This window comes from Bubalus bubalis, chromosome 14, assembly GCF_019923935.1.
Source record: "Bubalus bubalis isolate 160015118507 breed Murrah chromosome 14, NDDB_SH_1, whole genome shotgun sequence".
Classification (NCBI taxonomy): domain Eukaryota; kingdom Metazoa; phylum Chordata; class Mammalia; order Artiodactyla; family Bovidae; genus Bubalus; species Bubalus bubalis.
This window is the reverse complement of record NC_059170.1, coordinates 73044827-73070546: the sequence shown is the minus strand read 5'-3', so window position 1 is coordinate 73070546 and position 25720 is coordinate 73044827. Positions and strand designations below refer to the sequence as shown.

Here is a 25720-nt window from a genome sequence, read left to right as displayed (position 1 = left end):
TGTCCCTTGCATCTGGAGCATGGAATCTGAACCACTGTACTGCCAGAGAAGTCTATTCACTTACTGGAGGATATTTTGGTTACTAACAAGTTTTGGCAATTGTGAATTGAGCTGCTGTAAACATTTGTGTGCAGGTGTTTTTGTGGACTTAACTTTTCATAATTTATTTGGAATTGATATTCTGCCACTTCACGTGTAATATAGAAATCCTGCAAATGTGTACCCCCATCTCACCCACCTTGATAGTATAGATGTTATATGGATTACATCCACATATCTTACAAATTTGACAAGACAGTGGTATTTTTTTTTTAACTTTGGTTGTATTTTTTCCAAGTTTACAACTTTTTTCTCTCATTTTAATCAGATATTTGGTTTTTGGGATTCTGTTTATTCCTTTCTAAAAATATAAATTTCCATCTGGCATAATTTCTCTTCAACTAAAGCATTTCTTTTAGCACAAGGCTATTGGCAGTTCTCTCAGTTTGTTTTTTTAATTGAAAATGCATTTGAGGACTTCCCTGGTGGTCCAGAGTTTGAAGCTCTGTGCTCCCAATGCAGGGGGCCTGGGTTCCATCCCTGGTCAGGGAACTACATCTCACATGTCACAGCTAAGAGTTCGCATGCCGCAAAGAAGACAAGATCCCTTGAAGGATATTTTTGGTGTACAGAATTATAGTTGGACAGAGTTTTCTTTTTGTTGCTGTTTTTAAGCATGTTAAAGATGGCGTTACACAGTTCTCTGGAGCGCATTATTTCTGAGAAGTCAGCAATCATTTTGAATTATTGTGTCCTTATATTTGATGTGTTGTTTTTCCCTGAATGTTTTCAAGATTTTTTCCTTATGTTGCTTTTCATCAGTTTGGCTCTGATGTGCCTGGATGTAGTTTATTAACTTTTACACTAAATGGGGTTTACTGAGTTTCTTGAGTCTGTACATTTTTGTTTTTCACCAAATTTGGGATAATCTTGCCATTTGTTTTTCAGTCCGTTTTTCTGCCCAATTCCCTCTCTTCTCCTCCTAGGACGTATGCTGCTGCTGCTACTGCTGCTGCTGCTGCTAAGTCGCTTCAGTCGTGTCCGACTCTGTGTGACCCCATGGACTGCAGCCCACCAGGCTCCTCTGCCCATGGGATTTTCCAGGCAAGAGTACTGGAGTGGGGTGCCATTTCTTTTTAATCCGGAGGCTAATCTTTAAATAATTTCCTTTTCTCTACTCTTAAGATAGGATGATTTCTATTCATCTGTCTTCAAGTTCTCTGACTTTTTCCCTCTATCATATCCATTCTGCTATTAAGCCCTTTATTTGAATTTTAAAATTTCAGATATTACTGGTTTTTTTAGTTCTCAAATTTCCGTTTGGCTGTTTTATTGTTTCTATTTCTCTGCTGAGGTTTTCTATATGTGCCTTCATTAGGAGAATCTTTTCTTTCACATCCTTGAGTATAATTAAGCTGGCAAAGGATTCTAAGGCAGCTAATTCCAACATCTCACTCATTTTGAGGTTAATCTCTGGTTTTGACTTCTCTTACTCTTTCCTGGTTCTTCATTTTTGTGAGTGATTGTGGACTATGTCCCGGACATTGTGAAGGTGTATCATGGAGAGGGAAGTTTCTGTTATATTCCTCTGAAGAGTGTTCATTTGTGTTGTTTTAGTAGGCAGCGCTGTTGGATTCATACTGAAAACTCTGCCTCTGGGCAGCAGCTCAAATCTCATTTCAGTTCTTTTATTCTTTTTGTTAAAAAGTATTTATTTATTTGGCTGTGTTGGTCTTAGTTGTGGCATGCAGGATCTTTCACTGTGGCACGCAGGCTAAGTTGCCCATGGCATGTGGAATCTAGTTCCCCGACCAGGGATCGACCCCAAGTCCCCTGCGTTGGAAGGAGGACTCTTAACCCCTGGACCACCGAGGAAGTCCATCAGTTCTTTTATTCTTGGCTTAGCTGCTTGGAGGCTGCTCCACACACGCATAGTTGGGTTGTCTGGTGAATTAGGTAGCATTTGCAGAATTGGGGGCTTTCTGTCTTTCCTTCTCTTTTTGGGGGGGATTCCTCATTCATTTTTCAGTTGCTGTGGTTGCCCCAAACTTGGCAAGCTATCAAAACTGTTTTTTTCTATTGAAGTTTTAGCTGCTCCACCTGGTGTGTGAGTGAACTGGAACAAATTGGCCTTCTTGGGAACCAAACAACATCTGTATTCATCTCAACCTGTGGTTTTGACTTAGGATGTTGTCAGCAAGCTGAACTATTAATATTCACAAGGCTGTAATAGCTTATAAAAGAATTAACTATAGAAATAAAAGCTGTAATAACTAACATTAACTTAGTGGGTATATTTAGAGTAGAACAGGCACCAATGAAAAAAACATTAAGTTCCGGCATAAAACATCCAGCCCTTCTCCACCCAGGCACACACAATCTGGGGTGCACAGCCTGTGTTTTTCTTTAAAAGATTGAGGTCACATCCTGGCTTTCCTCATGACCCATGTTTTTGTGCGAACCCAGCTGGATTTACTTCAGGCCAGTTTGTACCGCCACTGAATCAGAGGAAAGCATCTTTGCCATGGGGTGATACTTTTTTTCAAAGTTGTCTCTAACTGGACTTCCCTGGTGGTACAGTGGATGAGAATCTGCCTGCCATTGCAGGGGATACCAGTTTGATTCCTGGTCCGGGAGGATCCCACATGCCGAGGGGCAACTAAGCCCACAAGCTGTAACTGCTGAAACCCGTGCACTTGGAGCCTGTGCTCTGCAACAGAAGCCCTGCACTACAGTGAAGAGTAGCCCCTGATTGCCGTAAAGAGAAAGCCTGCGTGCGGCATCAGAACCCCAGCACAGCTATTGATTAGTTATATATAAAGTGTCTCTCATCGTAAAGGCAATGAGAAAATACCTTCCCTGTTGTTGCCCACAGGCCACCAGTTAGGGACACAGATGCTCAGAGAAGTCAGGACCCCCGTGGCCCGTCAGCGCACGGCTCCCTTTAAAATGCCATTCCTCCAGCCTATGCCTTAGATCACGCACTTCTTTTCCCAAAGTACTTCTGAGGCCAGTTTCTAGCGTAGGGACTTCCCAGGTGGTCTAGTGGCTAAGACTCTGAGCTTCCAACACAGGGGGCCCAGGTTCAATCCCTGGTCAGGGAACTAGATCCCACATGCCGCAACTAAAGATCCCGAGTGCCGCAATGAAGACTGAAGATCCCACGTGCCTCAACTAAGCCCCAGCACAGCCAAATGAATAATTAAATAATAATAATAATTAAAAAAAGAGATTCTAACATAAATCAAGGATGGGAGATAACATCCGACAGCAGGAAGGCACGGCAGGTCCCCGAGGCCCGCATCCTCCCATGCAGAAGTGGGGAGATGAGTCAGTGTGGGGCTGCCCTGTTTCAGGGGGCTCTTTTCAGAGGTGAAGTTGCTTATTTGCTGGGTCCCCAGGCTAACAGTGCACCAGGGGGGGCGCTTCCCGAACCTGCCATTGAAGCTGTGAGGATCAACCAGAGAACTGATTGAATTCCTCTGTGTCTCCTTCCTTTTCCCAGGATCTGCTCGTCCCCTGTTCATCACTCCTGGGCATAGATCTTTCCAGGGAGGCCTCTTCCAGTCTTCTGAGGGGGCATCCAGGCCTGGCTGAGTAGGTTCCAACCCAAAGGCCGTGGCTGGCGTGGAGGCCTCCTGATTCCCACAGAAGATCGTGGGCAGATGGTGTCTCTCTTGAGTTGTGCCAACCCAGCTGGAATAAAATCTCTGGAATCCACTTCAGTGTTTGATTAGTAGGGCAAAGGAGCAGTCAGCCTTACAAACCCAGAGGATCACACATTACATTTTACATATTACATATTCTTCTGGTAGATTTTTTACTTAAGTGGGAGAGGGAGAAAAGAAAAGGCTTAAGGGCAGTGGCTTTGTGCATTCACTTTTCTGTGTCTGTTGGGCAGTCCCTTTTCTTTCTTTTTTTTTAGACTCTTTTCTTTTGAGTAAATGTGATACGATCCAAAGTGTTTGGAAAAGAGAGACTAGTGCCCTCTGTTACATTACGTTGGATTGTTTATTAACATATGTTCTTTTTCACTGTTCTATCAGCTTTGATTCCATTTCTGATCCACATAATTTTCATCTTTGGCTACGTGTTTGTGGATGGCCATGTGTACAGTGAGCTGGGCTAGAGTCTTATAAATACTGTCATTTGTGTCCTGAGACTGACCTGGCTTTCAACATTTTCCACGTAGGCACATTTTTAAAAACATTTCAGCGCATTTAGGACACTGTGAAGTTGGTTGGAAAGAATGACACAAATGTAGTTGAACAGGCGACTCTGGAGCTCTGAAGTGTCAGGGCGTTTCCCTATTGATGTTTAAGACAGGTCTGTTTGGCCGCCGTGCACTGTGCTCCAGTACCTCTGGTTATGTAATTGGTTTGCTGCTAATGGTGCATAATGCACTTCTGCCAACGTCTGCGTGGATGTCAAAGAACAATTCATGTTGCCTTCTCTCCAGTCCAGAAAAAGAGAGGGAGAGAGAACGGGAGACTGAGCAGATGTTGACCAAGACTCTGTGCAAAGGCCAGAGGGAGCCAGGAGACAGTGTCTGTGGTGAGACTGGTTCCAGGGTTCTAGGTGTAAGAAGCATGGCCCCTGAGGCCTGTGTCCCTGAGACGTCGTTCCCTGGACTCCTGCTCAGGGATGAATGGAGCCCAAAGATGTGGTGATGGACCTGAGAGAACCAGGATGTCAGAGGATGAAGGTGCCTTGGGCCGTGAGGGCCTTCTTGTTTGATGTCTCAGGAAGCCCAGGCTCCAAGAGCTGAAGCACTTTAACTGAGGCCTCACAGCTGCTTCATGACCAGGCCTACTAGCTGGGTCATCCCAAGGCTGGCAGCAGAACTCCTGAGGACCTCGTGCTTTGGACTTGAAAGGGCCTCTGTCCGATAAACGGTGGATGTCTCCGTCATTGTATCTGCGGTCTTTCTTTGGTCCCACAGCTGAGCTACAGGGCTGGTTGGCCTCCAGGTGCAGCCTAGCAGGTGGCCCTGGTCTGGTGTGACTGTGTCCTTGTAAGAAAAGGAGATTAGGATCCAGACATATACACACAGGGCCGCCCACATGAGGACACAGCAGGAAGGACAGATATCCTAGAAGAAACCAGCTCTGCCAGCACCTTGATCCTGGACTTCTAGCCTCCAGGACTGTGAGAAAATACATTTCTGTTTTTTTAAGTCACCCAATGTATAGTACCTTGTTGTTGTTTTTTGTTGTTTTTGTTTGGCATTTATCTTCCGACTTTATTCTTTTGTTCATAGAAATTTTGACTTTTAAGCAAACTCCCCACACTTCCCACTCTTTTAAGGATGATGAAGAAGCTGTATTTCATTTTAGGTATTTCATAGATTATTATTATTTTTTTTTTTTGGTTAAACTTTCTGATTCTTCTGAAATTTGGTGAAAAGAATGAGATGGGTATTCTTTTTTTTTTTTTTAATATGGCTAATCCATTTTTTGGATCGTGTTTTCTTTCTTCCTGTTTTTTTGGTCAGCGCTGAGTTTTCATTGCTGCTGGTGGGCTTTCTCTAGTTGTGGTGAGTGGGGGCTCTGCTCTCTAGTTTCAGTGCCCAGGCTTCGCGCTGGGGTGCCTTTTCTTGTTGAGGATTATGGGCTCTAGGGCATGCGGGCTCAGTAGTTGTGATGCATGGGCTTAGTTGCCCCGTGACATGTGGAATCTTCCTAGATGAGGAACTGAACCCATGTCCCCTGCATCGTCAGGCGGATTCTTAACCACTGGACTACCAAGGAAGTCTCGCTATCTTAACTTCTAACGCTGCAGGTTAATTTTTTCTTCTTTTGAACTTAATGCAAGTGGAATCTTGCAATATCTGCTTCTTCCATCATGTTTATAAGATCGGGGTTGTTATATAGCTCATTCCTTTCCATGGCTTTACAGTTTCCCAGAATATGCCTCAAATTACTTATTTTTACTTTTGTTTGTTTTTGGCCACATGGTGCAGTTTCTCCACCAGGGATTGAACCCACGGCCCCTGCAGTGGAAGTGCAGAGTCCTAACCACTGGACTACCAGAAAAGTCTCCACTTATGTTTTCACTGTTGATGGATATTGGGATTGCTTCTGGTTTAGGGTACAATGAATAATGTTGCTTAAGAAAGTGTGTCTTTTGGTGCACAAATCTATGGTTTCTATTGAGTTGGAACCTCGGTGTTGAATTGCCATGTTGTAGGGTGGGTATGTGTTTAGCTTTGGAAGATAAAACTGAGCAGGTTTTTAGAGCTGTTGTGCCAGTTATACCCCTACTAACAAGTTCTGAGCATTCCAGTTGCTCCATGTCTCTATCAAAACTTGATATTGATCAGTCTTTACATTTTAGCCAGTGATGTGGTATACTTCCAAAGCTTTCCCACTGTCCCCCAAAGTCCTACTTTGAAGCATTTTCCAATGACTGTGGTGTAAATAGTCCTCCCAGAGCAGATTTTAACCTACTAACTTGATGCCCTTGAGACAGAGGTTGGAGCTGTGAATGGTCAGCATGAGCAGCTCCAGCTGCCTGGGTTTACCTCATTGGTACATCTTGAAAACCATCAAAGTCTAAGACAGGAGAAGAAGACAGTGGGGAGTCCATGGGGCTGCTCCTTGGTCACTGAGCTGTATACAGTGTATACAGTTACAAGCATCGGCAGGGATTTCCCTGATAGAGGGTCTCACCTCGAGGCTAAGGAAGCACCACACACTTGGAGCGGCAGGAGATGTTCCCTTCCCAGCCTGCCTTCGCGCTTGTCCACTCCATCTACGTTCTTCAGCCAACTGAGGAAATCTACCTCTGTGCTGAAGTGTATGATATCAGGTCCTCATGTGTGAAGTGTGGTGATTGAATGGCACCCTTTGGGACCACCCTTTTCTGACTCTGATATTTTGTAACATTATTCTCAGATTGAGGGTCACAGGCAAAGTGGGTTATCCTTGGGAAATCTGGATTGAATAACAAGGTTACAGAAATCACTCATCAAACAGCCAATTAGAGTCCATGTGAGGAAGACAGCAAGGGTGGACCGTGACTGCCAGACCTGCTCGGTGTTGAAAATTCAAGTTTATACTCATAATGAGCTGTTACTTACTACATTGGTTTAATGTCCATCTGCCATAACAAATGCAGCTAGATGACAGATTTCTTTAAAAATTCATAATATTGAACTGCCATATGACCCAGCAATCCCACTGCTGGGGATACACACTGAGGAAACCGGAACTGAAAGAGACACACGTGCCCCAATGTTCATCGCAGCACTGTTTACAATAGCTCGGACACGGAAGCAACTTACGTGTCCATCAGCAGATGAATGGACAAGGAAGTTATGGTACATATACACCATGGAATATTACTTAGCTATAAAAAGGAGCACATTAGAGTCAGTTCTAATGAGGTAGATGAAACTGGAGCCCATTATACAGAGTGAAGTAAGTCAGAGAAACAGCAATACAGTATACTAATGCACATATATGGAATTTAGAAAGACAGTAATGACGATCCTATATGCAAGGCAGCAAAGGGACACAGATTAAACAACAGACTTTTGAACTATGGGAAAAGTGAGGGTGGGATGATTTGAGAGGATAGCAGTGAAACATGCGCATTACCATATGTAAAACAGATGACCAGATGAAGTTCGCTGCATGAAACAGGGCACTCAAAGCCAGTGCTCTGGGACAACCCAGAGGGATGGGGTGGGGAGGGAGGTGGGATTGGGGTTCAGGATGGGAGGACACATATGCACCCATGGCTGATTCATGTCTATGTATGGCAAAAACCGCTACAATATTGTAAATCCTGCAATTAAAATACTTTTTAAAAAAACCTTGAAAAAAGTCATCATGTTGAGGGAGATTGGGCAGCAATGATTAAACTGGGTAAAAGTTATTTTGGGGGGGTCTTTAGAATCAGAAGTCTGTTTTAGCAAATGCCCTTCCATTGCACTCGCTGTAGTTCCTTCAGAAGGAAAATTTATCACTGCTTATTCCATGCAACTGCTGTTTAATATTTGGGTAGAAGTGCAGAGAGTTAAGTTTGGAAATTCTAGTATAGGGAATTCCCTGACAGTCTAGCAGTTAGGACTCTGTGCTTCCATTGCAGTGGGATCAGGTTCTATCCCTGGTCAGGAACCTAAGATCTCACAAGCCGTGAAGTGCAGACAAAAATAAATTAAATTAAATGGACCACACTGCCTTACATAAAAAAATTCTACTGTAAAAAAGACTCCAGTATGTGTGTGTCTTTGTATGCTCTGAAAGTTTTTGTTGAAATCTGGACGTTCTGATTCTCCCACACCTCAGACATTAATGACTTTTATTAGTTGAGGACTACAGTTGTCTTTGTGACTTTTCGAAGCTATTTTTGCAAAGTGTGTTCTTTGTTGTGCGTGGTGACCGACGTTTCCATTCTGCGATGTCTGCAGCCAGTCAGTGACCTGACAAACGCCTCCCCCGCAAAGTCTTCCTGCTCGTCTTAGCCTTCTCCTAGATGCTCTGAGGGCTTCCCTTGTGGCTCAGTGATAAAGAACCTGCCTGCCAATGCAGGAAACGTAGGCTTCCTGGGTCAGGAAGATCCCCTGGAGAGGGAAATGGCAACCCACTCTAGTATTCTTGCCAGTAAAATCCTGTGGGCAGAAGAGCCTGGCAGACTACACTCCATGGGGTCACAAAGATTCAGACATGACTGAGGGACTAAACAGCAATAACAGAGATGCTCTGAGGGAAGCTACTGCAGCCCAAGGAAGCTGACCCCAAGGCCAGAATCTGCTCCAGGTCCTCAGTCACCAACAAAACACACAATACCAGATTTTGGGTGACATGGTCCAGATTGCCCGCTCTGGCTCCAGCCAAAGGACTCTGGGCTGCTGTCCTCACGGCTCCAGTCCCCACAGTGTCGAGGGTAGTGACTGGCTCCTGCTCACCGCTCTCTTACAAAGATCAGCAGCCTGTTTTCACCACCTTACTGTGTCAGATCTGGTTCTAGAGTTTCAAATAGTTCCTTCCAGTCCCTCTTTATGGCTCAGTTTTGCTCTGGTGGAGTTTCCTCCCTTGCCACTTGGCATGACGTCACCGTTTCCCACTGTTTCTCATTTAAAAATTTTTTTTGGCCTTGCAATGTGGCATGTGCCCCCTGCATTAGGAGTCTTAACCCCTGGACCACTGGGGAAGTCCCCCACCCAACTGTTTTTACTCATACATTGATGATCTGTAGCCTATCAGCTCTGGCACTAGGGATTCAAAATTGTAGTATTCCAGTTCTGTCATTTCTTCTACACTGTTACTGGCTACTTTTAGTAAAGAAGAGAAACTATTGCTTTCTTTATGGTAGAATTTTCTAGTTGAATTTAAGGTAGAAGTTGATATTGATACTGAGAGTAAGGTTTTCTGTATTTGCATACATGTAGTGATACACATAGAGAAGCTCATTTTTATATGTAGAACCTTATGTGGATAACCTCATGTACATAACCAACTAATTATGTAGATGTTTTATAACCACTGGGACTATGGCTATAATCCCAGCACGAATATAAGTACATGTGATTATAAAAATCTTTAGGGAGACTTTCCTGGTGGTCCAGTGGCTAAGACTCTCTGCTCCCAAGTCCAGGGTGCCTGAGTTCGATCCCTGGTCAGGGAACCAGATCCCAAATGCTGCAACTAAAAATCCCCACGTGCCACAACCATACCTGGTGCAGCCAAATAAATTAAAAAAAAAAAAAAAAATCTTTTGGAAGTGCGAAGCTTTTGCCCAGTCTAAATACCTACTCTGTAGGAAGAGCAAAGACTATATTAATTGCCAATTAAATGATGCATCAGCTTATTTTTATATTGTTTGGATTGGAAAATCCCTTTGATAAAAGTGATGGCCTCTCAAGCTTTATTGCTGCGATAGGGCCGACCTTGGCAAAGTAAGTGAATAGTATAAGTTTTAAAAAATAAGAAAAAAAGCCATGGAAACAGCTAATGCAGAGATTAATCCTTAAAGCTCAGAACTGCTGAAGTGTGAAGTTTGATTACCAATCCCAAGGCTATTTGACATGATGCCCAGACCTGCTCTTCTGGAACTCAAGGCTGGGCGTCAATATTTAATCAGAGTTGTAACATCTCTCCAGATACAGAACATGCCATCTAGAATGCGACCTTGGTGCTGCTTGTTCTGGGTTGGCACACTTTTACAGGGTTTTTTTGGAGGACCTTGTTTGGAGTTGTTCTGGGTTGCAATGCTCTGGTTCCACACAGCACACCCAGCTGCTTGTGAGAGGCCGTAGTCCTTCTCCCTGTCTTGATACCCAGCAAATTTCCAGGGCCATGGATTAAATTCCTTCATCGCTGTGCTCCAGTTAAATGCAAACCTACACCTTCCCTCATGGCCTCCAGAGGACTGCATGGTCCTGCAGAGTGCTGGTCAACCACTGTTTCTTAATCAGTGTTCAGTTTGTTTGAGGGCAGGTTTTTCTCCCCAGGATGAAAACAGGGTTTTTGCCTCACCTGGTAGCAAAGTTTATGCTCCAATTTTAAATAAAGTTTTATAGCATTCAAATGACTGAGAATCTACAGATTCCAACTTCAAAATAATCAAACCAGAATAAGCCAAGGGCTCCTCTTTATCTGGAATGTTGAATGTGGCTGGTCTTTCTAGTGATTTCCATGCGCGGACCTTTATGTATTTGTAGAATCCAGAAAGGATTAAATAATTTAGCTTGGGTGAAGAGAGAAACTGAAGAGGGCCTTGGACGTTCTATTATTTATAAGGACCACTTGGCTGTGAGGCCTGCACTTCACGGGTGAGTAGGCCTGGATGCCAAGGGTGGGCAGTGCAGGGCACCGGACCCTGCCTGAGGGTCCCCTCTGTCTCCCTTCCAGGGTCCTGCGTGGGGATTCTAGGGGACAGTGTTCTTTGACCCCATACACAGGCTGGGGAGTCTGAACAGAGTCGGAGTAATATACTCCTGGCTCCCTGCTGGGAGGGACAGGGTAAAGCCCTTCTTCTCACTTTCTTGTTCTGTGTTTGGGTTGATCCCTTTTCCCCATCAGGAGGGAGGGAGGGGAAACATTTCTGGAAACAGGATTTGAGCAACTGGGAACCTGGGGACCCGTGTGCAGGATGGTGATTCTGCTGTCATTCGTGGTATGATGAGCACAGTAGAAAAGATGTCATGGTTCCGAGGTGTTTAGAGTGTCCAGTGACTTGTCCAGCCCTTTTCTAGGACTCTCGAGTCCTGGGGAGGCCAGGGGCATCAGCGTGGTTGTGGTACAGACCTGAGCCCTGGCATATATCCCGGGTGGAGGCACCCTTTCAGTTTTTCCAAACCTTCCTGGCCCATCTCAGTGCTGAGGTTTGCCATGTTGAATCTTGGCTGAAAAAAGACCCCCATCCTGGGGTGGAAAGAGGGCTCCTGTGACCAGAAGCAGCGACTCTTTTCTGCCAATATTTTTCCCAGCATTTTGAAAGCAGTATTGTGCTGTGCTTAAGTCACTTCAGTTGTGTCTGACTCTTTGCGACCCCTTGGACTGTATATAGCATGCCAGGCTTCTCTGTCCATGAGGATTCTCCAGGCAAGAATGCTGGAGTGGGTAGCCGTTTCCTTCTCCAGGGGATCTTCCCAACCCAGGGATCCAGCACACATCTCATAATTATACCTCCTGCATTGGCAGGCAGGTTCTTTACCACTAGCGTCACCTGGGAAGCCTAAAGCCAGCATAAGGAGCCGGGGCACTGGCAACCCACAAAGCGAGGAAGTGGGGAGGCCATCACCAGGGACCCAGCTGACGCTCCCGGCCCATGGCGAGGACAGTCGATCGCCCACGCTCGGTTCCTTGAGGGACGTAGCACGCCACGGGGGCGTGGAGGGACGAGGGGGTGTCCCCCTTCACGGGTCCCCTCCCTGACGGTTGGGGAGCAGGTCTGGGACTCCAGCTGGTCTGACCCATATCTTGGATGGAGGTTAGGAAGTATCCTAGCAAAGGACGCCTGAAAGGTCTTTTGTGCCTGACCTGTAGGATGCTGGTCTGAATCACACCGATGGCGTATGCCTGGATGGCTGAAGACAAAGCACCTGCTCTGTTGGGTCAGGGTCTCAGTTTCCTAGGGATGAGGGAAAGGAGAGGAAAAGAAGTGTTTCTGAATGGCCAGGACTCAGCTGTGATGTGCAAAGCTGGCATGACCGGGGTGACAGTGCGCCCAGGGTGGGGGCCCTTGCCCCTGAATCAGCCCTTGAGTGGAATTGGGAGGGGGCTACGGTTCAGCGAGCCCCCTCAGGATAGGGCTGGCTCATCACTGCTCTTGAGAGGGCTTTCGGTGCCCTCTGACCTCCAGCCCCACACCTGAGTTCGGCCCAAGACTGGAATCCTAGGGCAGGAGTGCCAGGCACCCAGCAGGTCCTGTGTGTAAGTGCATAGAGAAGAACACAGAGTGAATATTTGCCAAAATAGTAATAATGATATTTTTTTAGGTGATGAAATTTTGGATGACTTTGGTCCTCTTTATACTTACCTGTTTTTTTTTTTTTTTGATTATTCTGTATTAGGTACTTTTTTTTTTTTTTTAACAGAACAAAGTAATTCTGGTTTTTCAAGCCAGTAGAGGATGGATTCCCTGCAAACACATCTCTAGCCTCACTGACCTCCTCCAGCCTTGCGCACCCTGAGCAGACCCTGGTGCCCACACCCCAGCTCTTACCCTGCCCTGAACCACACTGCCCGGCACCCCGGGACAGTGGAGGGAGGTGAGGGCCAGTCCGACGGCGCGGCATCTTCCTGTCCCGCACACGGCCTGCGATGGGATGGACAAAGAGGAAGAGAACCGCTACGTTTCGCAACTTAGGGACGTCTACAGCAGCTGTGACACCACGGGGACAGGCTTCCTGGACCGGGAGGAGCTGACCCAGCTCTGCCTGAAGCTCCATCTGGAAAAACAGCTGCCTGTCCTCCTGCACACACTTCTCGGAAACAACCAGTTTGCCAGGGTGGGTACTGGACTTCATTCTCGCAGAGAAAAGCATGGAGAGCCCGTGGTGACAGCTGTGGGCGTCTGAGAAACACCAGTTGACTAGAGATACTCATCAAAGGAAAGTTAGGAGGGCATGGGATGCTATTTTTCCTTTTATGGAACTCTTGTGTTGTAGAAAGAGGTTTCTTAAGATTGCCCTTTTTTAAGCATTGTAACTTCCAGAGATTTGTTTTTGTTCCATTTTTCCAGAAAGATGTTTAACGGCTGATTTGTCCGGGGAGTGGAAGGTTGTTATGGATGGTTCACAAAACACAGAGATCTGTGTGCAGCTCACGTGCTGGGTCATTCAGAGGCAGCCTCAAAGTACCTCGAAGGCAGATTTTCTCATAGAATTGCCCAGCGTGAAATTTGTCCAGCAGCTGGGCAAAACATCGCGCGTTGCTGTTGCAGGAACAAAGGCTCCCTGCCTTCAGAGGTGCCCTCTGAGTGTATCTGTCCCAGATAGGAAGAAAGTGTGCGCGGAGTTCTTTTCTCTAGTAAGTTCAAGGTCACCTAGAAAGGTCATCTGAAGCCTGGACCACGCCTTGCTTTCCTGACAGGAACACTGAGAAGCTTCTTAGTGTTCCTGTTTCTTAAATGTGTCCAGATGTAACATATTCATTTTATGCTTGTAATAATAATTTTTTGTTGTTGTTGTTGCCCTCGGTCGTTGCTGCGTGTAGGCTTTCTCCAGTTGCAGCGAGTGGGGGCTGTTCTTCGTCCCTCATTGCAGTGGCTTCTGTTGCAGAGCCCCGGCTCGAGAGTACAGGCTCAGTAGTTGTGGTGCTTGGGCTTAGCCGCTCTACAGCATGAGGGATCTACCCAGACCAGGGATCGAACCCCATGTCCATTCCCTTGGCAGGTGGATTCTTAACCACTAGACCACCAGGGAGGTACACATGTTCATTTCAAAACCAGGGCCTGGGAATTCCCTAGTGGTCCAGTAGTTAGGAATCTGGGCTTTCGCTGCCAGGGGCCCGGGTTCAATCCCTGGTTTGGAAATTGAGATCCCACAGACTGCAAAAAAAAAAACAGAAACAAAAAGGCAGTGCCTATAATTGTGTTGGTCATCTTACCTTTGAAGGAAGAGTATTTTTCCCCCCACAGAACTCAGTAAAACTGGTCTCATTTTGAATGAGAAAAAAAATTCCAGCCTGAGTTGGTTCTTGAAGAACAACCTAAAACCCCTCCCTGCTGGCCCCGGGGGAGCCTCCAGGCGAATCTGACTCCTGTCACTCCCCCAGAGCCCGGGTGGGCAGTGCTGTCAGCAGAGCTGCTCCTGCGGCGAGGAGGACTCTGCCTCACACGCCCGCCTCACGCTGCTCGGTCACCTTCCCCTCTACTGCTTTTTCTTTATGGACTTCAGGCTCAGGTGTGGGAACTTCCCTCGTGGTCCAGCGGTTAAGACTCCGTGCTTCCACTGCAGGGGGAACTTGTTCCATCCCTGGCTGGTGAACTAAGATGCCACGTGCCATTCGTGGTGTGGCCAGGAAAAAAATCGGGTGTGATTTTGATCACTCATGTCCTAGCCCCTCTTGATATCACCTCGAATTGTATTCAAGGGCTAGGTGAGCAAAAGGCACATTTGTGAAAATCAACACTGGTTAAAACAGCATAAGCAGGTTATCTGGTTTCCTTGATGTTTTTTATCCTGGCCCTTCCTCCTTTTGTGAGCTGTGATGGGAGAGGACACAGAAATACAGTCAAATGGCATCAGATAAAGCAGCAGCACACTCAGCCATCAGATTCCCTCCTGCTTTCTTTGTTTTTTTGTTAACGCTACACAGCTTGTGGGATCTTAGTTCCCCAACGAGGGGTTGAACCTGGGCTCTTGGCTGTGAGAGTGCAGAGTCCTAACCACTAAACCACCAGAAAATTCCCAAATCCCCTCCTATTTGATGGCTCAGAAGAAAGCTGATAAGTATTATCAAAGACGCAAAAGAAATCTGAGATTGGATCAAACAAAATGGCCGTTTCATTCTGCTCCCATGTAGTCAACAAGGTCTTTTTTTTTTTTTTTTTTTAATATTTATTTATTTATTTAGCTGCACCAGTCTTCCCGGTGACATGTGGGATCTTTAAGTGGGGCATTCAAACTCTTAGCTGTGGCATGTGAGATCTAGTTCCCTGACCAGCAGTGGAGCTGGGTCCCCTGCATTGGGAGCTTGGAGTCGTAGCCACTGGACTACCAGGGAAGTCCCTCAACAAGTATTTTTGAGCACTTATTATGTGCTAGGCAACATCTAGAAGGTAGGAGTGTAAAATGAAAGCAATATAATATCTCTGTGAGATGAAAGCTATGCAAGAATATTCTTTCTAGTATTGATCCACATGGCAAAAGTCTGGACACAGCCTTTTCAATATGAGCTTAGTTAAGGTCCATATAGTCAAAGCAGTGGTTTTTCCAGCAGTCATGTATGGATGTGAGAGTTGAATCATAAAGAAGGCTGAGTGCCAAAGAATTGATGCTTTTGAATTGTGGTGCTGGAGAAGATTTTTGAATCAAAAGGAGATCAAACCAGTCAATCCTAAAGGAAATCAACCTGGAATATTCATTGGAAGGACTGATGCTGAAGCTGAAGCTCCAGTACTCTGGCCACTGATGGGAAGAGCCAACTCATTGGCAAAGACTCTGATGCTGGGAAAAATTAAGGATGGGGAGGAGAAGGGGACAACAGAGAATGAGATGGTTGGATGGCATCACCGACATGACATGAACTTGGGCAAACTCTGGGAGATGGTGAGGGACAAGGGAAGCCTGGTGTGTTGCAGTCCATGGGATCGCAAAAATTTGGACATGACTTGTGACTGAACAACAATACATTAATGGATCCACCTGATGAAATTGATGCATCATCCTAAAAAAGAGAGAAGAGGCTTCAGACTTTGTCATGTTAGCAGTTTAGCAAATTCACGCCCACCTTCCAGTGAGGGCTACTAGAATGGTAAGTCCATACAGCACAAGGAAGAGTAGCCCCTACTCGCCACAAATGGAGAAAGCCTGCATGCAGCAAGAAGACCCAGCACAGCCAAAAGTAAATCAATAGAACTTTTTTTAAAAATAGAAGAAGAGTGAAAGAATGTCTCCTTGAGAAGGTGAATTCTGCTCAGTTTTGAAAGGATATAGAGACCAACACATCTGATAGACATTTGCTGAGTATTTACAATGTGTTAGCCATGAGACCCCGTGCTAGTTGGGGAGCCAGAAGATAAACACACATATGAGTAGTCCACCTTCAAGTCTGATACGTGTGTAACCCAGGCAGAGACGTTCCACAGCCAACAGCTGCGTTTAGTGCTCAGAGGCAGCAATAGAAATGTGCTCATTCGAGTTCTGTGCCAGGTGTGGGAAGCATGCTTGGACCTACAGCCCCAGGCCTGCTTTTCTAGCACATTCTGGTGACATTTTGACCTACAAGTATCTCTTGCGTTGATTTCTTTCTGTGTGACTTCAGGTGAAGCACAGGTAGAGAAAAGAGTTGGGAAGTGTGCAGCTCAGTGAACATCCGTTCCAAGCATACCTGGGCCCCCAGCATCCCACATCCCTCCTCAGGTGCCCCTGTGGTCCCTCTGGCCATCTTGATGAGAAGAGCATAGATTTGTTTGCCTGTTTCTGAACTTCATACAGGTGGATGTATACAGCACATGCTCAGTGCATCCTCTGGTTCTTTCACTCAGTATCATGTCTGCAATCTATATTCAGATAGGGTCGGTCAGTGTCAATATGTTGTCTCTATCAGTGTTTTATTTTCCCCCTGTTGTCATCTTTCATTGTCTGACTGAATCACAGTTTATTTACCCATTTTCTTTAGGCACATCTGGATCATTTCCAATATTCTTTTAATAAATTATGTTTTTGCTGAAAAAAGAATCAAAGTGAAATTAAAACATTTCAGACAATCACACTAAAAGAGCTTAGCACCAGCATACTTAAGAAAACACACAAGTCTCAAAGATCTATTTCAAATAGATGGAAAACTATCCCAGGCAGAAGGTCGGAAATGAAGGAAGAAATGAAAAACAAAGTGGCAAATATTTGAATAATTCTAAATGAACACTGACTATATAAAACAAAAATATCTTGTAAGGAGTTAAATGATAACAAAGGCACAAAAGTATCAGACAGGCTTTGTGTTGTCCCTGAAGAGGGTAAAACTGGTTAATATGAAACTTTCAAGCTCCATAAGAAAGCTAGTCTCTAGGGTAAAAAGCATTACTGAACTGAAGAGGGTCAGCATTGTATAGTGACAAAAGATTCAATTTACCAAGAAGATATGGGTGTATATTCTGTGACTCAGCAATCCCATTCTTAGGTGCGTATACTCCAGAGAAACTCTTGGGACATATGTGTGACTGTTCAGAGCTTTTTTTCCCCCCCAGTGTAGGGGCGGGGGATTTAATCAGGAAAGAAACCTTGGTGGAGGACTAGCCTACATGCTGGCATGTTCTCTTTCGTGGTGGGTAGTGAAGGCATGGATATTTCTTTATGTGTTAATGTTTGTGGTCATCAGACACATCTTTTCTGCACCTTTTTTCTAATTATGTTATCTAATTTCCTTTTATGGAGTTGTTAATAGTGTTTTTTGGTGAAGGGCTTATGATTCACTCTTTTTTTTTAATTTAAATTTATTTATTTTAATTGGAGGCTAATTACTTTACAATATTGTATTGGTTTTGCCATACATCAACATAAATCCGCCACGGGTATACACGTGTTCCCCATCCTGAACCCCCCTCCCACCTCCCTCCCCGTACCATCCCTCTGGGTCATCCCAATGCATCAGCCCCAAGCATCCTGTATCCTGCATCGAACCTGGACTGGCGATTTGTTTCTTATATGATATACATGTTTCAATGCATTTCTCCCAAATCATCCCACCCTCTCCCTCTCCCACAGAGTCCAAAAGACTGTTCTATACATCTGTGTCTCTTTTGCTGTCTCACATACAGGGTTATCGTTACCACCTTTCTAAATTCCATATATATGCATTAGTATTCTGTATTGGTGTTTTTCTTTCTGGCTTACTTCACTCTGTATAATAGGCTCCAGTTTCATCCACCTCATTAGAACTGATTCAAATGTATTCTTTTTAATGGCTGAGTAATACTCCATTGTGTATATGTACCACAGCTTTCTTATCCATTCGTCTGCTGATGGACATCTAGGTTGCTTCCGTGTCCTGGCTATTATAAACAGTGCTGCAATGAAAATTGGGGAACACATGTCTCTTTCACTTCTGGTTTCCTCGGTGTGTATGCCCAGCAGTGGGATTGCTGGGCCATAAGGCAGTTCTCGGAGAAGGCAATGGCACCCCACTCCAGTACTCTTGCCTGGAAAATCCATGGACAGAGGAGCCTGGTAGGCTGCAGTCCATGGGGTTGCTAAGAGTCGAGAACGACTGAGTGACCTCACTTTCACTTTTCACTTTCATGCATTGGAGAAGGAAATGGCAACTCACCCCAGTGTTCTTTCCTGGAGGATCTCAGGGACGGGGAAGCCTGGTGGGCTGCTGTCTCTGGGGTCGCACAGAGTCGGACATGACTGAAGTGACTTAGCAGCAGCAGCAGCAGCAGCAAGGCAGTTCTATTTCTAGTTTTTTAAGGAATCTCCACACTGTTCTCCATAATGGCTGTACTAGATTGCATTCCCACCAACAGTGTAAGAGGGTTCCCTTTTCTCCACATCCTCTCCAGCATTTATTGCTTGTAGACTTTTGGATCGTAGCCATTCTGACTGGCGTGAAATGGTACCTCATTGTGGTTTTGATTTGCATTTCTCTGATAATGAGTGATGTTGAGCATCTTTTCATGTGTTTGTTAGCCATCTGTATGTCTTCTTTGGAGAAATGCCTGTTTAGCTCTTTGGCCCATTTTTTGATTGGGTCATTTATTTTTCTGGAATTGAGCTGCAGGAGTTGCTTGTATATTTTTGAGATTAGTTGTTTGTCAGTTGCTTCATTTGCTATTATTTTCTCCCATTCTGAAGGCTGTCTTTTCACCTTGCTTATAGTTTCCTTTGTTGTGCAGAAGCTTTTAATTTTAATTAGGTCCCATTTGCTTATTTTTGCTTTTATTTCCAATATTCTGGGAGGTGGGTCATAGAGGATCCTGCTGTGATTTATGTCGGAGAGTGTTTTGCCTCTGTTGTCCTCTAGGAGTTTTATAGTTTCTGGTCTTACATTTAGATCTTTAATCCATTTTGAGTTTATTTTTGTGTATGGTGTTAGAAAGTGTTCTAGTGGGAGACTTTAATACCCCACTCACACCTATGGATAGATCAACTAAACAGAAAATTAACAAGGAAACACAAACTTTAAATGATACAATAGACCAGTTAGACCTAATTGATATCTATAGGACATTTCACCCCAAAACAATGAATTTCACCTTTTTCTCAAGCGCACACGGAAGCTTCTCCAGGATAGATCATATCCTGGGCCATAAATCTAGCCTTGGTAAATTAAAAAAAATTGAAATCACTCCAAGCATCTTTTCTGACCACAATGCAGTAAGATTAGATCTCAATTACAGGAGGAAAACTATTAAAAATTCCAACATATGGAGGCTGAACAACACGCTGCTGAATAACCAACAAATCACAGAAGAAATCAAAAAAGAAATTAAAATATGCATAGAAACGAATGAAAATGAAAACACAACAATCAAAAACCTGTGGGACACTGTAAAAGCATTGCTAAGGGGAAAGTTCATAGCAATACAGGCACACCTCAAGAAACAAGAAAAAAGTCAAATAAATAACCTAAGTACACCTAAAGCAACTAGAAAAGGAAGAAATGAAGAACCCCAGGGCTAGCAGAAGGAAAGAAGTCTTAAAAATTAGGGCAGAAATAAATGCAAAAAAAACAAAAGAGACCATAGCAAAAATCAACAAAGCCAAAAGCTGGTTCTTTGAGAGGATAAATAAAATTGACAAACCATTAGCCAGACTCATCAAGAAACAAAGGGAGAAAAATCCAATCAATAAAATTAGAAATGAAAATGGAGAGATCACAACAGACAACACAGAAATACAAAGGATCATAAGAGATTACTATCAGCAATTATATTCCAATAAAATGAACAACTTGGAAGAAATGGACAAATTCTTAGAAAAGTACAAATTTCCAAAACTGAACCAGGAAGAAATAGAAAATCTTAACAGACCCATCACAAGCACGGAAATTGAAACTGTAATCAGAAATCTTCCAGCAAACAAAAGCCCAGGACCAGACGGCTTCAGAGCTGAATTTTACCAAATATTTAGAGACGAGCCAACACCTATCCTACTCAAACTCTTCCAGAAAATTGCAGAGGAAGGTAAACTTCCAAACTCATTCTATGAGGCCACCATCACCCTAATACCAAAACCTGACAAAGATGCCACAAAAAAAGAAAACTACAGGCCAATATCACTGATGAACATAGATGCAAAAATCCTTAACAAAATTCTAGCAATCAGAATCCAACAACACATTAAAAAGATCATACACCATGACCAAGCGGGCTTTATCCCAGGGATGCAAGGATTCTTCAATATCCGCAAATCAATTAATGTAATACACCACATTAACAAATTGAAAAATAAAAACCATATGATTATCTCAATAGATGCAGAGAAAGCCTTTGACAAAATTCAATATCCATTTATGATAAAAACTCTCCAGAAAGCAGGAATAGAAGGCACATACCTCAACATAATAAAAGCTATATATGATTCACTCTTAACTGCCTTACTATACCTTCAGTTTTTTAAAACCTTAAGTAAATATTTGCAAGGAGATCCAACCAGTCCATTCTAAAGGCAATCGGTCCTGGGTGTTCTTTGGAAGGAATGATGCTAAAGCTGAAACTCCAGTACTTTGGCCACCTCATGCATAGAGTTGACTCATTGGAAGAGACTCTGATGCTGAGAGGGATTGGGGGCAGGAGGAGAAGGGGACGACAGAGGATGAGATGGCTGGATGGCATCACCGACTTGATGGACATTAGTTTGAGTGAACTCCGGGAGTTGGTGATGGACAGGGAGGCCTGGTGTGCTGCGATTCATGGGGTCTCAAAGAGTTGGACACGACTGAGTGAATGAACTGAACTGAACTGAAATATTTGAAAAAATAAATGTCCTCAGTGCTGAAGGCAATATAAGATCTTCCATCTGAGAAAACCTCAAAGCCCAGTGTGTTACGTATGTGGCCTGTAGAAAGCAGTGTTGACCGCTTTTCTCAAATTCACAGGTTAACTTCGAGGAATTTAAGGACGGTTTCATAGCTGTGTTGTCATCCCAGGCTGGTCTTGCCTCCTCAGATGAAGATAGTGGGTCTTTGGAGTCAGGTAAGAGGCCTTTCTGGTCTTCTTTACATCTCTTTCCATGATTCTGTGACTTCTGGAGTATGAAGTTATACCTGAACAACGCAGCAGGTCTATGTTCCCCAGCTGCATGGACTGGGACCAGCACCTGGGTGTTTTCTTATTTGGCTTCCTTATTTGTTCAATGGTTCTGGAAGGGGAAAGTCTTGTGTTTTCTTCTGCACTGCACAAAATCCTCTGCATACCCTGGCACTTTTGGTCACTAGATGTCTGTAGTTTCCCCTGCATCAGGCCATTTTGCAACACCAGCTAGGTGTCCTGCAGTTCAACTGCATTCTGACACCATCTCCCTGGACACAGCTGCAGACCCCACAGGCTAAGACCGCACTGCCTCCAGACAACAATCTCAAGCCCAGCTTGTCACCTTGTGCTTCTGACCCACTGGCTAAAGATCAGAGGTGCCCATGGCCTCCTTCAGTTCAGTTCAGTCGTTCAGTCGTGTCCAGCTCTTTGTGACCCCATGAATCGCAGCACACCAGGCCTCCCCATCCATCACCAACTCCCGGAGTTCACTCAGACTCACGTCCATCGAGTCAGTGATGCCATCCAGCCATCTCATCCTCTGTTGTCCCTTCTCCTCCTGCCCCCAATACCTCCCAGCATTAGAGTCTTTCCCAATGAGTCAACTCTTTGCTTGAGGTGGCCAAAGTACTGGAGTTTCAGTTTTAGCATCATTTCTTCCAAAGAAATCCCAGGGCTGATCTCCTTCAGAATGGACTGATTGGATCTCCTTGCAGTCCAAGGGACTCTCAAGAGTCTTCTCCAACACCACAGTTCAAAAGCATCAATTCTTAAGCACTCAGCTTTCTTTACAGTCCAACTCTCACGTCCATACATGACGACTGGAAAAACCATAGACTTGACTAGACGGACCTTTGTTGGCAAGGTAATGTCTCTGCTTTTCAATATGCTATCTAGATTGGTCATAACTTTTCTTCCAAAGAGTAAGCGTCTTTTAGTTTCATGGCTGAAATCACCATCTGGAGTGATTTTGGAGCCCCCCAAAATAAAGTCTGACACTGTTTCCACTGTTTCCCCATCTATTTCTCATAAAGTGATGGGACCAGATGACATGATCTTCGTTTTCTGAATGTTGAGCTTTAAGCCAACCTTTTCACTCTCCTCTTTCACTTTCATCAAGAGGCTTTTTAGTTCCTCTTCACTTTCTGCCATAAGGGTGGTGTCATCTGCATATCTGAGGTTATTGATATTTCACCTGGCAATCTTGATTTCAGCTTGCGCTTCTTCCAGCCCAGCCTTTCTCATGATGTGCTCTGCATATTAGTTAAATAAGCAGGGTGACAATATACAGCCTTGACGAACTCCTTTTCCTATTTGGATCCAGTCTGGTTTTCCATGTCCAGTTCTAACTGTTGCTTCCTGACCTGCATATAGGTTTCTCAAGAGGCATGTCAGGTGGTCTGGTATTCCCATCTCTTTCAGAATTTTCCACAGTTGATTGTGATCCACACAGTCAAAGGCTTTGGCATAGCGAACAAAGCAGAAATAGATGTTTTTCTGGAACTCTCTTGCTTTTTCCATGATCCAGCGGATGTTGGCAATTTGATCTCTGGTTCCTCTGCCTTTTCTAAAACCAGCTTGAACATCTGGAAGTTTACGGTTCACGTATTGCTGAAGCCTGGCTTGGAGAATTTTGAGCATTACTTTACTAGCGTGTGAGATGAGTGCAATTGTGCAGTAGTTTGAGCATTGTTTGACATTGCCTTTCTTTGGGATTGGAATGAAAACGGACCTTTTCCAGTCCTGTGGCCACTGCTGAGTTTTCCAAATTTGCTGGCATATTGAGTGCAGCACTTTCACAGCGTCATCTTTCAGGATTTGAAATAGCTCAACTGGAATTCCATCACCTCCACTAGCTTTGTTTGTAGTGATGCTTTCTAAGGCCCACTTGACTTCACATTCCAGGATGTCTGGCTCTATGTGAGTGATCATACTATCGTGATTATCTTGGTCTTGAAGATCTTTTTTGTACAGTTCTTTTGTGTATTCTTGCCACCTCTTCTTAATATCTTCTGCTTCTGTTAGGTCCATACCATTTCTGTCCTTTATTGAGCCCATCTTTGCATGAAATGTTCCCTTGCTATCTCTGATTTTCTTGAAGAGATCTCTAGTCTTTCCCATTCTGTTGTTTTCCTCTATTTCTTTGCATTGATCAGTGAAGAAGGCTTTCTTATCTCTTCTTGCTATTTTTTGGAACTGTGCATTCAGATGCTTATATCTTTCCTTTCCTCCTTTGCTTTTCAGTTCTCTTCTTTCCACAGGTATTTGTAAGGCCTCCCCAGACAGCCATTTTGCTTTTTTGCATTTCTTTCCTTGGAGATGGTCTTGATCCCTGTCTCCTGTACAGTGTCACGAACCTCATTCCATAGTTCATCAGGCACTCTATCTATCAGATCTAGGCCCTTAAATCTATTTCTCACTTCCACTGTATTTGATAAGGGATTTGATTTAGGTCATACCTGAATGGTCTAGTGGTTTTCCCTACTTTCTTCAATTTCAGTCTGAATTTGGCAATAAGGAGTTCATGATCTGAGGCACAGTCAGCTCCTGGTCTTGTTTTTGGCAACTGTATAGAGCTTCTCCATCTTTGGCTGCAAAGAATATAATCAATCTGATTTCGGTGTTGACCATCTGATGCTATCCATGTGTAGAGTCTTCTCTTGTGTTGTTGAAAAAGGGTGTTTGCTATGACCAGTGCATTTTCTTGGCAAAACTCTATTAGTCTTTGCCCTGCTTCATTCCGTATTCCAAGGCCAAATTTTCCTGTTACTCCAGGTGTTTCTTGACTTCCTACTTTTGCATTCCAGTCCCCTATAATGAAAAGGATATCTTTTTTGGGTGTTAGTTCTAAAAGGTCTTGTAGGTCTTCGTAGAACCATTCAACTTCAACTTCTTCAGCATTACTGGTTGAGGCATTGACTTGGATTACTGTGATATTGAATGGTTTGCCTTGGAAACGAACAGAGATCATTCTGTCGTTTTTGAGATTGCATCCAAGTACTGCATTTCGGACTCTTTTGTTGACCATGATGGCTACTCCATTTCTTCTGAGGGATTCCTGCCCGCAGTAGTAGATATGATGGTCATCTGAGTTAAATTCACCCATTCCAGTCCATTTTAGTTCGCTGATCCCTAGAATGTCGACGTTCACTCTTGCCGTCTCTTTTTTGTCCACTTCCAATTTGCCTTGATTCATGGACCTGACATTCCAGGTTCCTATGCAATATTGCTCTTTACAGCATCAGGCCTGGCTTCTATCACCAGTCACATCCACAACTGGGTATTGTTTTTGCTTTGGCTTCATCCCTTCATTCTTTCTGGAGTTATTTCTCCACTGATCTCCAGTAGCATATTGGGCACCTACTGACCTGGGGAGTTCCTCTTTCAGTATCCTATCATTTTGCCTTTTCATACTGTTCATGGGGTTCTCAAGGCAAGAATACTGAAGTAGTTTCCCATTCCCTTCTCCACTGGACCACATTCTGGTCTCCTTAGGTTCAGTTAATTTGCTAGAGCAGCTCATGGAATGCAGGGAAACCCATTACTGGATCAGCTGTTTATTACAAAAGAATATAACTCAGGGTGAGTGATGTATGGGCTTGTGGGAAGAAGCTCAGAGCCCCCACCCCCTTTCCAGGCTTCACTCTTCCCCAGTCTCCCCCTGTTCACCAACCCAGAAACTCTCTGAATCCTGTCCTTTTGGGGTTTATGGAGGCTTCATTACACAATCATGACTCATCCAGTGATGGGGCATCAGTGATTGAACTCAACATCCAGCCTCTGACCTCCCTGGAGGTCAGGGGTAGGGCTGAAAGTTCCAACCTCTAATCACATCGTAGGTTTCCCTGGCAACCAGCCCATCTCAAGGTATAGTTCTCAAAGTCACTTCATCAGGATGAACTTGGGTGTGGTTGCTCTCATCACTTAGGAAATTCTGAGGGTTTTAGAAGTTGTGCAAGGGATCGGAGGAAGACCAAATTCATATTTATTATAAGTCACAATCCCACAAATGTCAAGTAATATCAAGTGATGTCCTTACAGCAAAGGGTGTGAACAAGATAAAGTGTGTATGGAGGAGTGGAAGAATTTGATCATCAAAAGTGCTGTGCAGGTGTTAAGGTGCTGGCCAGGCTGGGAGGCTTGTGGAGCAAGCAGGATGCCACCAGCTGAGCCAGCCTTCCGCCTGTCTTCTGCCTCAGACAATAGTGCTCTGTGGTCCTCGGACTTGTTAGAATCCTGGTTTCTAGTGGGGCCAGTGGAACAAAGGTAATATTTCAAAACAAGTGAAGAGGGGCTTTGAAACTGGTCAGGA

At 44.3% G+C, this 25720-nt stretch overlaps 1 protein-coding gene across 6 annotated transcripts in view; it reads left to right on the top strand.

Moving 5' to 3' along the window:
* The window catches only part of LOC102405658 (ninein-like protein), a 94705-nt gene that overhangs the window by 24649 nt on the left and 44336 nt on the right, over positions 1-25720 (top strand). For 2 of the 6 annotated variants that reach the window (XM_025264545.3, XM_025264547.3), the window contains exons 2-3: positions 12587-13000; positions 21255-21351. In XM_025264545.3, the coding sequence (XP_025120330.2) occupies positions 12818-13000; positions 21255-21351 (280 nt within the window). In that variant the 5' untranslated portion in view covers positions 12587-12817. Of the gene's footprint in view, positions 1-12586; positions 13001-21254; positions 21352-25720 lie in introns of those variants that run through there. The other 4 variants (XM_025264550.3, XM_025264551.3, XM_025264549.3 and 1 more) reach the window with 4 other exon arrangements.